Consider the following 14,544-nt stretch of genomic DNA (forward strand, 5'->3'; position numbering starts at 1 on the left):
AAAGAAAAGCAGCATTAGAAGATTAATGATATACCAGAAGTCCCCAAGTTTCTCGATAACCTCAAGGCCTAGACAAAGCAAAAAACCAATACCTATACATTACAGAAAATTCTGACAAGCTAAAATTCTTATAGAATTGTTCTTATTTGGTTTACCTTTTTCTTACAATTCAGAAAAGTCAGGCCATACTTGAACATACACAGGGCTCCTCAAAACCGAAGGTTCACTGAGGTTTTAACACGTTGCTTCATGCTACCAAGTCACTAATTCAAATCTAGATGTCATTCAGGATACATTTATACTCCCCCCAAAAAATGATTTCACAAATGTGCTGGCTCCTAAGGGGAAAAAGCAGATTCCAGTAACAATAAAAGCCATACTGAGGAATATGGCAACACCTGTTCAAAGCACCCATTTCAAGGGGGAAAAAATGATGCGACCCAGAAATGATAGTATTTTATTTTAAAAAATATTTACAGAAAACTGTTCAAGAACTCATCTTTTTGGATAAAGCAATAAAAAATGGATTTATTTCCTATGAGTTCAAAAGCCTGGTATAGTGTTTTCATTATAAACCTACTGGTTCAAAACAAAAAAATACCAACCTGAAAACGCCCTATCAGTAGCACCTTGACTTTCATGATCTAATCACTATGCAAATTCTTACTACCACAAAAAAAAAAAAGCAAAAATTCTGACTACTCACTCAACATGAAACTTACATCATTAAAATGTTCTCAAATCAAACATATGAAATACAACATATGAGCAGAAAACAATTCCACTTAAGATAGTCTAATGATTTGTGTGCTATTTAAAATCACAAATACTTTTATGTAGCATACAGTTTATCTAAATGAATATTAATGTATTTAGATTGTTTATGTCCATTTTAAACTTATAATTACAGATTTATTTTAGTGAAGTAAATACCAAATATTAACTCTTTAAAAAAAAGTCCCACATAAATCTATGAAAAAAATTGAAAGTGAAGTAGGCCACACTATTCTAAGCTCATAGGCAACAAACCAAAAAATATGCCTCAAAAAATATGCAACAAACCAAAAAAAATACAAACAAAACCAAAGCAATAAAGAATACTAATAGCACTTGATAAAGATTAGACAGAATATCAATAATATAAAAAACACAATGTATTATATGAGGAGTTTGAATGCAAAAACCATATATTTATTAAACATGTGATTAACTTAAAAACACCAAACCAGTTTGTTTTAAAATGCTCCTCATCCAAGACCTTGGACCAAACCATCCCTCCAAAATGAATTAAAAAAAAAAAAAAAGAAACAGTTTACAAGGCAAACACTGACAATAGGTATGGACAGGCACTACCAAAAAATGCTATTCGTTCTTTAATTAAATAATGCCATTCTCAAGTGATGTAGAGCAGTCACCTTGACAGAATTCCTTTTTTGTATAAATAGTCATAAATAAAAAAGTGTCCCTAGAGAGTCTACAGCTGCAAACATTAATACCTTACAACAGCAGCTTAATATCTATTTTAGGAAAAAAAGCACTAAAATCCTCTTCCATTGAAAGGCATTTATTTCTCTGGTATAAGTGAGCAAGGTCACTACAACATTAACCTCTTTTCTAGAACAATGTAAATAACAATGTATACACATCGTAAATTTGGTAGGTCATAAAAGTTAGGATGCAATCATTTTTTTGATGCAACAGAAAAATAAATAAAAGTTAAATACTTTAACCCAACATTTGGTATTGACAAATCAGTAGTGTCAACTTCACATATGAAGGACAGCACAGCCTGGTTTTTAAAAAATCCTCAATATGTTACGGTATTTGGGCTAAAAATATTTAGAATATTAAATGTGTCCTTTTGCTTAAAGGAATACAATAGAATCTCCATCAAGCTGCTATTGTAATTCATTTTTAGCTGGGGTAAAGTGACCGTCTGGTCCATGGCACAAGTTACATATATCACACTTCTGTCAAACAGAAACCTTATGTTTCTAAGATTTCATGTTTATAAGCTACAATACACACTGACTCATCTGTCAGTCCCTCACAGTTTTTTAGAAAAATATCTACATTTGTCCTTATGGAGGTCAAAATGTTACACCATCATTTGTTTAAAAAAAAAAAAAAAGAAAAGATGCACATTCATACTGTGAAGTTATTAGGAAAATACTCTTGCAAATAAACTATATAAAGATAAAATACACTTCAAAGGTATGTGGGTTGTTTTTTTGTTGTTGTTTGTTTGTTTTACAGTATTCTATAAAGTGCAGAGAAATCCTAAGGGAAAAACTACTCCCTATAACATAGTTTAATTACAGCAGCTTTTGCATAGCAATACTTAGAGGAAGTTGGACACTTCCGTTTCCTCAGGAAGAGAAGGATGGAAGAGGATCTTCCGATTCAGATTTTTTTTTGGCCATAAGTCTGCTTTCTTCAGGAATTGTTGCTGATGTCAAATCTCCATTGAGTGTATTTCTTGAACAGTGAACAGGTCCTATGAAGAAATTAATTAAACGGTTAAACATCCTATCCATATGAACTCCAGTTCCCTGTGGGGGGGGGGGGGAACATTTTAAATTTCCTATTTAGGGACATGAAACTCCTTCAGCTTCCTATTAATGTTTTGACTGTTTGCCTGGTAGAGAAAAATCTCACTTTCCTGCTATTGGCAATCATAAGGAGAAACTTCATAGTTAGGGAAATAAATTATGAGGCTACCAGAAGTAGAGATATTTGTTTTGTTCACTGCTAGAAGCACAGTTGGCACATAACGGGCAGTCAGAAATATGTGCTGAAGTGAATGTGGTCTTGGTTAATTATGGCTTCTTCAGCCTGACTGTGGTAATGCTGTTAGTATCCCCCTTGTTTTCTAGGGAAAAACAAAAAACAAAAAAAAAAGACTCAAAAAAGGTTACATGCCTAACCCAAGATCACACAACTGGTAATAGAATGACTTCCTGAGCAAAGCTGACAAGGTACCTGTCACCAGGAGTCCCTATATTTCCACGTGGAATACAACTCACAGAGCTATTGCTGCAGCTGTGGGCTGAGAGCCCCGGCATGGCCCCACCCCAAAACAACTGCGCTTTTATATGTACATGGTATTTGATTTTACCATGAACAGTTACACTTTTATAATTTTCTTAAATCTAGTTAATAAAAAATAGAAGGCATTTTCTCTCTCAAGGAAAAGAATATTTGGGGATAAATATTCTTAGTGGGGCCGCCATCAAGACTGCCCAATTGCAAAACACGTACTTTCTAAAGAAGAGCACTAAAATGCAGTCTCCACTTTATCAACTGACTGAGACACTAAACTCTAGGATAAACAGAAGGCAATCTAAGGGTAAAACTTCTGACCTAGAGACCTGAGATACATGTATTTATATAAACAGGGATGTTCGTGTGTGTGTGTACACGTGTGTGCAGTATGTGTGACTGGTTCTGTTACACGCCTTAACAGCTAGTACAGGAATGCCAAATGGACTCGGGCAAGCGCACTGAGAGCTTATGGAAATTGTTTTCAAAACTCAAAACAGGGGTGCTTATAAGAGAGCTAAGAAAAGTGGCTGGATTTTTTTAAAAAATTACTTTCACCATCACAAATGAAAATGATCCCCTTAGAGTAAAAAGGAGAGCATCTACAGAAAAGTACAAGGCAGCATAGAGAACCCTTTCATGGGCTCTAAGCTCAGAGTCACGTAAACCAGAAAGAACAAAGTAAATCAGAATCTACGCTACTTGCCTCTGGTAACTTTTCTTTCCACACCTAACCTCTAACCCTCTTCCTCTAGTCTCCTCCAAGTTGCACTACATCGGCCTGGAAAAGTTTCTTTCTCCTTCCCCCTTCCCACCCTCACCCCTTTTCCTTCCTTCTTTTACCCGCTATCCCAGTTAAATTCAAAAATGGCCATAAGCATAGAGTAGCGCTCTTACAGTGTTCTGTAAGAAAAATGGACAACAAAAAAAAAAGATGTCATCATCTTCTAAAAATCTGAAAATGACCAGCAGTCCCTCTCTAATCTCCACCATCTTCACAAACTCTATCTTCCCCTCTCATTAAACCCATTTAACTTTCTGGTTCAGTAAAACAGATGTTAATCAAAGTGAATTAGCTGGGCTCTTCCAGGCAACCTAAAGAAATCTAAACACTATTTATGATGTCATTTCCACAAGAGAAATAAAATCTGTGTTCCAAACAACAGACTTACAAATTCTTGGAACACAACCTATCCCCTAAGTAGGAACTGTATGTAATTTCCATCACACATGTTTCATGGTCTAGAGTAAAGACTTCATAAAGCAAAAGTCTACTAATGGAGTCGTAATAATAAGACCCTATTTGAATTCACTAGAAATCACAGTCACTACTGTCTAACTAGATATTCTGACATACTTTCAAAGCTTTCTCTCTGAAGAGAAAAATACCTAAATTTGAACATAAATCACAAAACCTTTCCTAAAGTATTCAATCACAGTATGTTGCCTCTTTAAAGAAAAAGGGAGAAAAAGGTACAGAAATAAATGCTACTATAATTCACCACCACCACCTGAAAAATTTAGCCCTTTCAAATTATTTAAGTAACAATACTGATTTTTCTTCTCTGAACTTAGACCTTGCCTTTATTTTCCCCTAGAATCCTAGCCACAATTCACACTTTCTTCTAAAATGGTTTTGAAATGTAAATAGAGTGGGAGTAGAACATTACTAAGAAAGTACTAAAATGTAGTGGGAAGAAAACTTTTGATGTTATATCTATAAATCAAAGATAGGGCACTTACATGGATGTATTCAGCACTTCTTGGTTAATAACAAAGGTGTCTGTAAGAGGAAGTATGAGCTTCTGTGGATTGGGTGCTGTTTGCCTGACTCTGAATTAAGGAATGAATCCAAGGGCAAAGTACAGTGTTGACTCTCAGTATCCTTCATTTATTTCAACGCTTAGAGGGCACCACAACAATTCTGGAGAATAAGCCCAAGAAAGAGACAGAGCCCCATTTAACTCACTATCTGGGTCTTCAAGAGAAATATCATTACAAGAGTCTGTATCTGAGTAGGTTCTTCGGCGGCGCTGGGCGAGTCGGTGATGTGTAGATACTGGTTCTCTTACAGAGTGGCTACTCCTACAAAGTAAGTAAAATGCAATACATTGTAAGGCCTTAAACAAATGATAATACCCTCAACTAGAGTGAGGGTTTTTTTGTTTCTTTTAAAGAGAGTGAGCTCACACGTCAGTGGAGGATGCGGGTAGGGCAGGAGGGTCAGAGGGAGAGGGAGAATCTGGGGCAAGCTCTAGACCCCGCATGAACCAGACATGGGCCTTGGTCTCATGATGCTGAACGTATGACTTGAGCCAAAATCGAGTCAGACACTTAATGGACTGAGCTACCCAGGCACCCCTTAACTGGAGTTTTAAATGACTTCTTTAAACGAAAGTAGAACTACTTTTATTTCCAAATTTTTATTTTAGCAACTTTTGATTCCTTCAGAGGTCAGGCCACAGGCAAGTCAAATCATTTAGAATCCAGCTGGTAACCTGAAGAATAAGACCTCTGAGCCAAACTAAATGGAAAGGGCGTAAAAGAAAGCAACTTCTTTTACAGAGAAGGGTCCAGTGAGACCGTAGACATATCAGATGGTTAACAAATGTTTGAAAACCAAAAGTTATGACTTCACAAGTGCATGTATCTAGTGTCAATCCATATCTGATCAAAAATAGCAGCGTGAAGGGGATAAGCAAGCAGGCAAGAACATGCTAGAGGTCAGCTCCCTGACAGCAGCAAAAACAAATAGCCCTGGCAAATAGAGGCTACAAAAACTATTTTTAAAAAAGCAGTCTGTGGGGCGACTGGGTGACTCAGTCAGGTAAGCATCGACTGTCGATTTCAGCTCAGGCAGGCCGTGATCTCAGTGTGGTAAGATTGAGCCCTGGTGTCTGGCTTCCCACTTAATGCTGAAGTCTGCTTGTCCCTCTCCCTCTGCTCCTTCCCCCAATTCTCGCTCGTGCTCTCTCTCAAATAAATCAACAAAAATAAATAAATAAATAAATGATAGCTTAGAAAACTAGAAAAATCAATCTAAAATATCCAGCACAGAAGCAAATCGGCACCACTCAACAGCATTTCAGCTACCACTCTATGGAAAGCCCAACATTACTGTTTGTAATGACTATCCTGATTTATCGAGAATATATAATTTTAAAATTCTAATTATATTTGGGGCACCTATGTGGGGCACCCATGTGGCACAGTTGGTTAAGCATCCGACTCTTGGTTTTGGCTCAGGTTCTGACTTCAGAGTCCTGATCTCAGGTTGTGATACCCAGCCCGTTTGTTTTTAAATTCTAGTTATATTTTATCTAATAAGGTAGAAAGGATAAAATACAGTTCAGAAAAATATCTATCACAAATATAAGTTTGTAAAAGGGATCAAGCTTTTACTAACTGGTGAATCTCTTCACTCCCCGACAGGATCAGGTATGTACACATCACAGGGCTCCTCTGAGCACTAGTTCAGAGGTTACATATTCATGGTGGGGAGTGGGAGGGAGTGACAATACTAAGGGCTCAGTTAGCACTTTTTCTTAATGTAGAGAAATAAAAGCTAATGCCACTACAATTTCATTGTTTTCCAAAGAACCAATCAGAGCCACTTAAAAGACCTACCAAGATAAAGAACACTTGAGTAGCCTGGGATATTAGCAAGATCTATCTAGAAGATAAATGTCTTAAATGTGTTGCTATGAATATATACTTTAAAGTATCAATTGGTTTTTCAATAATATCTTTAACTCTTAACAAAACAACAGATCAGAATGAATGTAAGACTATAGAAAGCTGTCCTAAAGTAAGCCTAAGCTTTGGACCCCCCAGTACCTCAAAATGGATTTCTACAACAATCATTTGATATAATTTCAAACATTAAAAAAAGGAGTAAGATGGGATGCCTGGGTGGCTCAGTTGGTTAAGCAGCTGCCTTCGGCTCAGGTCATGATCCCAGCGTCCTGGGATCGAGTCCCACATCGGGCTCCTTGCTCCACAGGGAGCCTGCTTCTCCCTCTGACTCTTCCTTCCATTCTGTCTACCTGTGCTCGCTCTCACTCACTCTCTCTCTGACAAATAAATAAATAAAATCTTTAAAAAAAAAAAAAAAAAAGGAGTAAGAGCTGACCAGGTGTTTACCTTGCTGGTGAATTTATTCACTCATTTTTATCTTCACTGACTACCTACAGGGGCTAGGCCCTATACTTAGATACAATGCTAAGCAAATCAGAACCAGGCTCTGCTCAAAAAGTTGCCAACCCACACGACTTTGTGTTAAGGGCCCAAAAAACTTCTCTGAGTAGGTATAATTTTGAGAGAACTTGATTAGAAGAAAAGTTTATTTTACCTCTCTGAACTGCAAGAACCAGGATGGCTGACAGAACGCTTCATCTAGAAATAGAAAAGGAAAATGAGCCTAATCCATATACCAAGTAGAATAATACAGTTCTGATCTATTATTATTATTATAATTAACACAAATCTGCTCAGATGAAAAGATGACTGGCCAAGAAATTTATCTTTTACAAACTCAAGCAACACTATCAGCACAATGTCAAGCTTTGTCCCTAATAACCATTAATTGGAATCTTTCTCAACACATATCAGAAACATGCTAGATTCTTTCCTCAGTAATAAAAATCAAATTTCATATGTATCATATGTGTCTGAGTGTGTGCTTATATATAAAAATATAAAAAATGTATATAACCAACCTAAAAAAACATACTATTTAAAGGAATATATAGCAAGCCAAAAAATAATCTAATATCTCTCCCTCTCTTTTTCTTAAAGACCAAGAAAAGAATCTGGTAGCAAAGCTTCTTTTTATAATTCATTATTCAGGTAGCTGTCACACAGATGTTGTAAAGTATGGTTTTCATGGAAGATGGCATTAGTAATTCAAGTCTTTAAAGAACTCAGAGGAAGAATCCTAAGTCTCAAATAGGTCCCTAAAACATGTATTTTAAAATAATTTTTAAAAACATAATTAAGAGCACTAATAAATATGACAAATACCAAATTTAATTTAAAAAATCCAACTACTCCACCAAAAAAATTGAAGGAGATCCCCAATTAAAACAGATTATTTCAATGTTTAGCAAGGCAGCTGAAAAGCAAAGTTTATACTACAGGATAAGGTCAGTAGCTTTTACATGCAGGGGCTCAAGGGTCTTACAATTCTAAGTCTAACATCTGAGTTATGTAAATGCCTGCTGTATTTGTAACAGGAGCCACCAGCTGTTCAAAGAAGTCCCAGCTGAAATGATAACAGATATGACCAACCCAATTTATAGTCCAGGAACACTAACATGATTGACATTAAGCTGCAGATGGACATTAACATCTCCTTTAACAGAAGTCAAGTCCTTTGGGATTACTCACCTAAGGACATCCCAACTACAATTATTATTCGATCTGTGAGTCAAATGATGATTGTTTGAACTTCTGATTATGATATGAGATAAAACCAAATGCACATTTATTCTAGGAAGGGACACAATAAAATTAACTACATGAAGTAGTTTAAAAATCAGTTTAGGGGCACCTGGGTGGCTCAGTGGGTTAAAGCCTCTGCCTTCGGCTCAGGTCATGATCCCAGGGTCTGGGATGGAGCCCCACATCCAACTCTATGCTCAGCGGGGAGCCTGCTTCCTCCCCTGTCACTACCTGCCTCTCTGCCTACTTGTGATCTCTCTGTCAAAAAAATAAATAAATTTTTGGGGCGCCTGGGTGGCTCAGTGGGTTAAGCCTCTGCCTTCGGCTCGGGTCATGATCCCAGGGTGCTGGGATCGAGCCCCACATCGGGCTCTCTGCTCAGCGGGGAGCCTGCTTCCTCCTCTCTCTCTCTGCCTGCCTCTCTGTCTACTTGTGATCCCTCTCTCTGTCCAATAAATAAATAAAATCTTTAAATAAATAAATAAATAAATTTTTAAAAAATCAGTTGAAATAGTTCTAGAATTCTCAAATCTTTCATAGCTTTATTTTCCATTTACTCATATTATTAAAAAGAAAAAAAAAAGATTTTCCCAAAAAGACTATCTGAACTTCTTTCCATGCTGTGCCTCCAGAACTAATTATCATATGCCATAATTTTTGCTTGATGTATGAAATAAAATGGCAAAGCAAGTAAAAATAAATAGTCTCTAGCCAGTATTTTTTAGATTAGTTTATTGGACTTTCCTGTACTGCTGCTACTGATAAAAGGTTTTGGCTTAAAACAGACAGTTATTATAGTTTCTTAGACATAAAATATACATATGACCTCTCTCAACTACAGAGCATTTGTAACAGAAGGCATTTTCCTCAGAAATCTAATACAAAAAAAAAGGCAGTTTTGAGGCAGTTTTATTGCATTTGATTTTATGAAGTCAAATACAGTAGAATTTGTAGTAAAGTCTGTACTTAATACCTTAAAAAACAGTGTAGCCCTTATGTATCAATCTCAGGAACACAGTCCTAAAACAGACATCTACCACCACACCATCCTGAACGTGCCGACCTAGGAACATAACACTATAATATATACACACCCATCTCAAAATATCTTTTCTTGTTCAACCATATAGGTTATCTCATAATTGTTTTATAAAGCAGTATTGTCAAACTGTTCTACTGAATACTACTGTCCTATGAGATGTTATTCAAAAATACAAAAGAAGGGTCAAATAAATTTCAGAAACAAGACATACCACCTCTCCTCAGAGATTCATAATACATGTTAGCATAAAAGAGGTTCTAGAAGTCCTATGACAGAGAAACCCCATTCATTCAAGTTAACCTAGCATCTGTCAATTTAATTTTCCCATAAAACCCATTTTCATAGTATGCCTGTCCCAGGGGACGCTATTAGTGCATCATACATTGATTAGAAAACAATGATCTAAATAAATTCAGGTAATAATCTTTACTTAATCTTATATTGCTAAATGGGCCAGGGTGGATAAAAGAACCTAGAAATAAGTAAGTTGTACCCTATTTCTTCTTCTAATAAATAAGCCTTCAAGAAATTGCTAAAATAGTACCAGGAGGCATTCTTCCTTCTATAAAAGGACTCCTGGGATGCCTTCATGACTCAGTTGGTTAAATGTCTGTGTTCGGCTCAGGTCATGATCCCAGGGTCCTGGGATCAAGTCCCACATTGGGCTCCTTGCTCAGTAGGGAGCCTGCTTCTGCTTCTCCCTCTGCCTGCCACTGCCCCCGCTTGTTTCTCTCTCTGCCTCTCTCTGACAAATAAATAAAATCTTTTTCAAAAAAGTGTATGTGTGTATATATATATACACATATATGTACACACATATACACATACATACACATATGTGTGTGCATATATACACACACACACACATACATACAAATATATATTCCCGAAAACACCTGGATGAAAGAAATGTAAAAGTTTCATCAAACTCTTGTCTCACCTGTGAGTTCTGTATAGCTTACCTGAGCGAGTTTATTAGCTTGGGAAGGACAACAAGTCCACTGCCCCCAGCAAAGAGTACTGGTTGTTCAGGGCAATCAGAAGAAAAGAAACTAAAAAAAGCACCTGTGTAAAACAGGTCAGCCCCTTTGCAACGACCCGCTGATGGAGGAGACCCTTTATTTTAGAGATGAACAAAATAAGGTCCAGAGAGATTAAGGAACTTGCCTACCCAGAGGGCTCAAATCCAAATACTGACTACAAAATACTGTTTTCCCTATATCATATTGCTTCAAACTCATTACAACTCCTTTAAGATTTGCTTAACTTTATCCCTTTGCTTAATTTTATCCCTCATTTTATCCCAAGGAGAGCAGTGCCCCCAACCTCTTCTGTGTCCCAACACCCACAGAACATTTTAATATTTCCCCAGCATGCTGGGATAAATGGCATGGTCCTCCAAGGGGAGGCAATTCGCACATTCTAACCCCAAAGAGCTGAGAGGCTCCAACACCGAAGATGTTAGATCTGTTGATTCAATCTGTTGACTATTTCTCTGCCACTGCCATTTTCCTCACTTAAAAATAAAAACAGAAACAAACATGCAACATCACTGGAAACAAAAACAAAAACAATTCCTAACCATTTGAACAGGAGAAGGTGACACAGGAGAAACCAAGGGATCCGGATGGGACAGCTGAAACATCTCAGGTTTAAACTTGGCATTCGCTATCTTCACACATTCCTCAAGCGTTGTGATGAATGTATTACACGTGGCACTAAGCAGAGAAGAGGCTTCATTCATGTTCTGAAAAATTATGCACTGAGTTGAACAGACTCACACACGACTACATGGAATCATGCACTATGTTCTAATCAAGTGACAGACATCTTACTAGCTTATGTGCAAATCTACTCAAAATATACTACCTTAGAAAATTAAAGCAATACATGAATAAGAAATGCCTATCAAGCAAAGAATGCATGAATTAGAGTCTAAGAAAAAATAAGTTTTGCGGGCGCCTGGGTGGCTCAGTGGGTTAAGCCACTGCCTTCGGCTCAGGTCATGATCTCAGGGTCCTGGGATCGAGTCCCGCATCGGGCTCTCTGCTCAGCAGGGAGCCTGCTTCCCTCTCTCTCTCTGCCTGCCTTTCTGCCTACTTGTGTTCTCTCTCTGTCTAATAAATAAATAAAATCTTTAAAAAAAATAAAAAAAAAATAAAATAAGTTTTGCATTTAAACCAAATACCAATCGTATTAAAAACTATGTATAAAAATGTATGTTAGATAAACCTAACTAAACAGTAATTTTCTAAGCATCCAAATTCTGAAGGAGGTCACAGCAGAAGAACACCCTGAGAGTTACTTAGTTACTTAGTGGCAGGCACAATTCGTATCTACCTCCAAGCCCTTCTCCCACTTCTTCCTTGGTAGAATACAAACCCCAATCTTTTTTTTTTTTTTTTTTTCGTGACAGCAATGTGTCCTGACCCTGGGGGGTGAATACAGACTGGTCTGAGCCAGCCATGGTTAGTCCATGACCCTTTGTGAAATATTGGTATTTCTTCAGTTTCCTTTGACCCAGACCAAAAAAATAAAAATAAAAATAAAAAAATAAGAAGTCCACTGAGGAGCTGCTGAAACTTTCGATCCTGGATTAAAGCCAAGGACAGCAAATTGGGAAGGTCTTTTTCCACTCTGGTTACCCCAACTGCCCCCTGCACCTGTGCGACCTTGGAAGTCACCCTGAAGCCTTGGGCAGAGGGGAAAAATTGAATACACCAAGAAGAGCAGAGTGGAAGGACAGAACAAGCCCAAGTCCTCGATACTACCATAGAGCTACCGGAACAAATGTGAGAGCACCTACCTCCAGAGAGCTTATGGTGAAACAGTAAATGCCCTTCTGGTTTCAGGTGCCTGCAACCAGAGGTGACCTCACAGAAGATTACTTCCCACCAAGAGAAGGCCACAGGAGGGACAGGAAGATTTCTTGTCCCATTTTGCCCAAATCAGGTAGAAGGAGACTGGGAACCATGCCGGCCTCTCACCCAGAGAAGAGAGCCCACTGACCCTCTTTTATCAGAAAGTGTGAACCTATTTCAGAGCCAGGCCCCACAGATTTGAAATTTGATTCCTGAATTACTCTTCTGAGGACACTTTTTAAAAGTTCTTTGATAATAGCTAAATTATCAACTCTCAGTCACTAAAACTGGGGCTTTGTATACCGAAAGAAAGAGAATAGCGGTTGCCTAATGATTCCAGTCTGGAAAACAAAGTCTGGAATGCTTCTTCCCCACCCCAACCTCCAAATCATCAGATTGGCTGCAAAAATATGCCTTGATTTCCCAGAGAAATGTGCTGCTTCCTGCTTTCCTCTGGTAGCACAGATATAATCTAGAAGATCCTACAGATATCCAGAGTCTGTAGTAGGGACAGCTCAGAGTAGCTAAAAATAGCTCATTTAGAAAATGCTTCTCTGTCACCCCTTGGGAAGAACCTCACCCATCCGGGTATTACAAAGCATAACCAGACATAAAGGGATCATTTCTGTGTACCTCCACGCTGGGAGATGAATGATTCTCATCATGATGAACAAATTCTTGGATAGTATGAACTTGCTGCATTAGGAGATCACAGTAGAGGCGAAGTTCAGACATTTTGGTTTTCAGTGATTCACTGGTTTCACTTATTTCTGAAGGGAACATATATAAACATTCACTTAGTTTGTTTTCATATCCTTTGAGCAATAAAACAAATGGAATCATTTAAAAAGTAAGGCAATAGATATAAATACCTATAGCTTACGAGGTGGGAGCTCTTGGAAATAGGATACAAGGGTCTTGAAGAAATACCGTTTCTTCAGACAACTGGGAAAAAATGGGAGTCATATATCTGACATGAAGTTTAGGTAGATTAATTTCCAGAGTCAGGGTGATGACCACTGGATCTTTTTTTAAGATTTTCTTTATTTTAGGGAGCCTGGGTGGCTCACTCTTTAAGCATCTGCCTTCAGCTCAGGTCATGACCCCAGGGTCCTGGGATCAAGTCTTGCATCAGGCTCCCAGCTCAGTGGGAAGACTCCTTCTCCCTCTCCCACTACCCATGCTTGTGTTCCATCTCTCACTGTCTCTCTCTCTCTGTGTCAAGTAAATTTAAAAAAAATCTTTTTTAAAAAAGATTCTATTTATTTTGAGAGAGAGAGAAAGCATGTGAGTGGCAGAGGGGCAGAGAAAGAGAAAGAACCTCAAGCAGACTCCACACTGAGCATGGTGCCTGACAGGACTCAGGGCTCTATCTCACTACCCTGAGATCCTGACCTGAGCCAAATCAAGAGTTGGTCACCTAACCAACTGAGCTATCCAAGAGCCCCAACCATTGGATATTTTATCCAGAATATTCTCATTCCATTACTCATCTTTCATTTAAAAAGTGCTTATATTTCTTCATTTGTAAATGTTCTTTTCTAACCTTTGAATATTAAGGTTTTTCCAGTTGTAATGTTGTTTTCCAGTTGTAATGTTTTTCCAGTTGTAATGTTGTTTTCTCTTATTAATATTCAAATTAATAATTTATGAAAGTTCTTACACATTAAATATGGCAATTTTTCCCTTCCTATATACTGTATGCCCTTTTCCATATCTATCTGCTGTCTTTCAGTTTTCTTTATTGTGCATTTTAACATAGAAGTTTTTAATTTTTATGTAGTTAAAACTATCATATAAACATCTATTTTCTTCTGTTCCTTCCATAACTTCGTCTTCATATTATACTGTTTTCAGAATGGTTTTATTAAGAACTTACTTTCTTTTCTTTACTATGTCCAGAAAGAGTAAATATCCAGCCATAGTCCCAGTCATTACTTACCAATACCTTCTAAACTAGCAGTGTAAATAGCAGAGGAAGCAGGGAAAAATACATGTAGTAGATCCTCCCATGTCTCCCTATACCCTGAATCAGTGGCACAGCTTTGTGATACTAGCCACAAAGCCACTCTAGCCACAGTGGACCAAACCAGCTCTATCTGCCCATTTGACCTAACCTAAATTAGTTTCTACTCAAATTTAAGTCCATTCCTTTTT

The 14,544-nt window shown here is 37.6% G+C and overlaps 1 protein-coding gene across 4 annotated transcripts in view; it reads right to left on the reverse strand.

The window, feature by feature from the left end:
• Window positions 1-443: 443 nt before the first annotated feature.
• Window positions 444-14,544, reverse strand: part of PLEKHA3 (pleckstrin homology domain containing A3) — a 28,190-nt gene continuing 14,089 nt past the window's right edge. For all 4 annotated transcript variants that reach the window (XM_059166920.1, XM_059166921.1, XM_059166919.1 and 1 more), the window contains 5 exons: window positions 13,021-13,157; window positions 11,109-11,273; window positions 7,394-7,437; window positions 5,012-5,127; window positions 444-2,497 (listed from right to left, as the gene is read on the reverse strand). In XM_059166920.1, coding sequence (XP_059022903.1) covers window positions 2,370-2,497; window positions 5,012-5,127; window positions 7,394-7,437; window positions 11,109-11,273; window positions 13,021-13,157 — 590 coding nt within the window. In that variant the 3' untranslated portion in view covers window positions 444-2,369. The remainder of the gene's footprint in view (window positions 2,498-5,011; window positions 5,128-7,393; window positions 7,438-11,108; window positions 11,274-13,020; window positions 13,158-14,544) is intronic.

Source organism: Mustela lutreola, chromosome 3, assembly GCF_030435805.1.
Source record: "Mustela lutreola isolate mMusLut2 chromosome 3, mMusLut2.pri, whole genome shotgun sequence".
Classification (NCBI taxonomy): Eukaryota; Metazoa; Chordata; class Mammalia; order Carnivora; family Mustelidae; genus Mustela; species Mustela lutreola.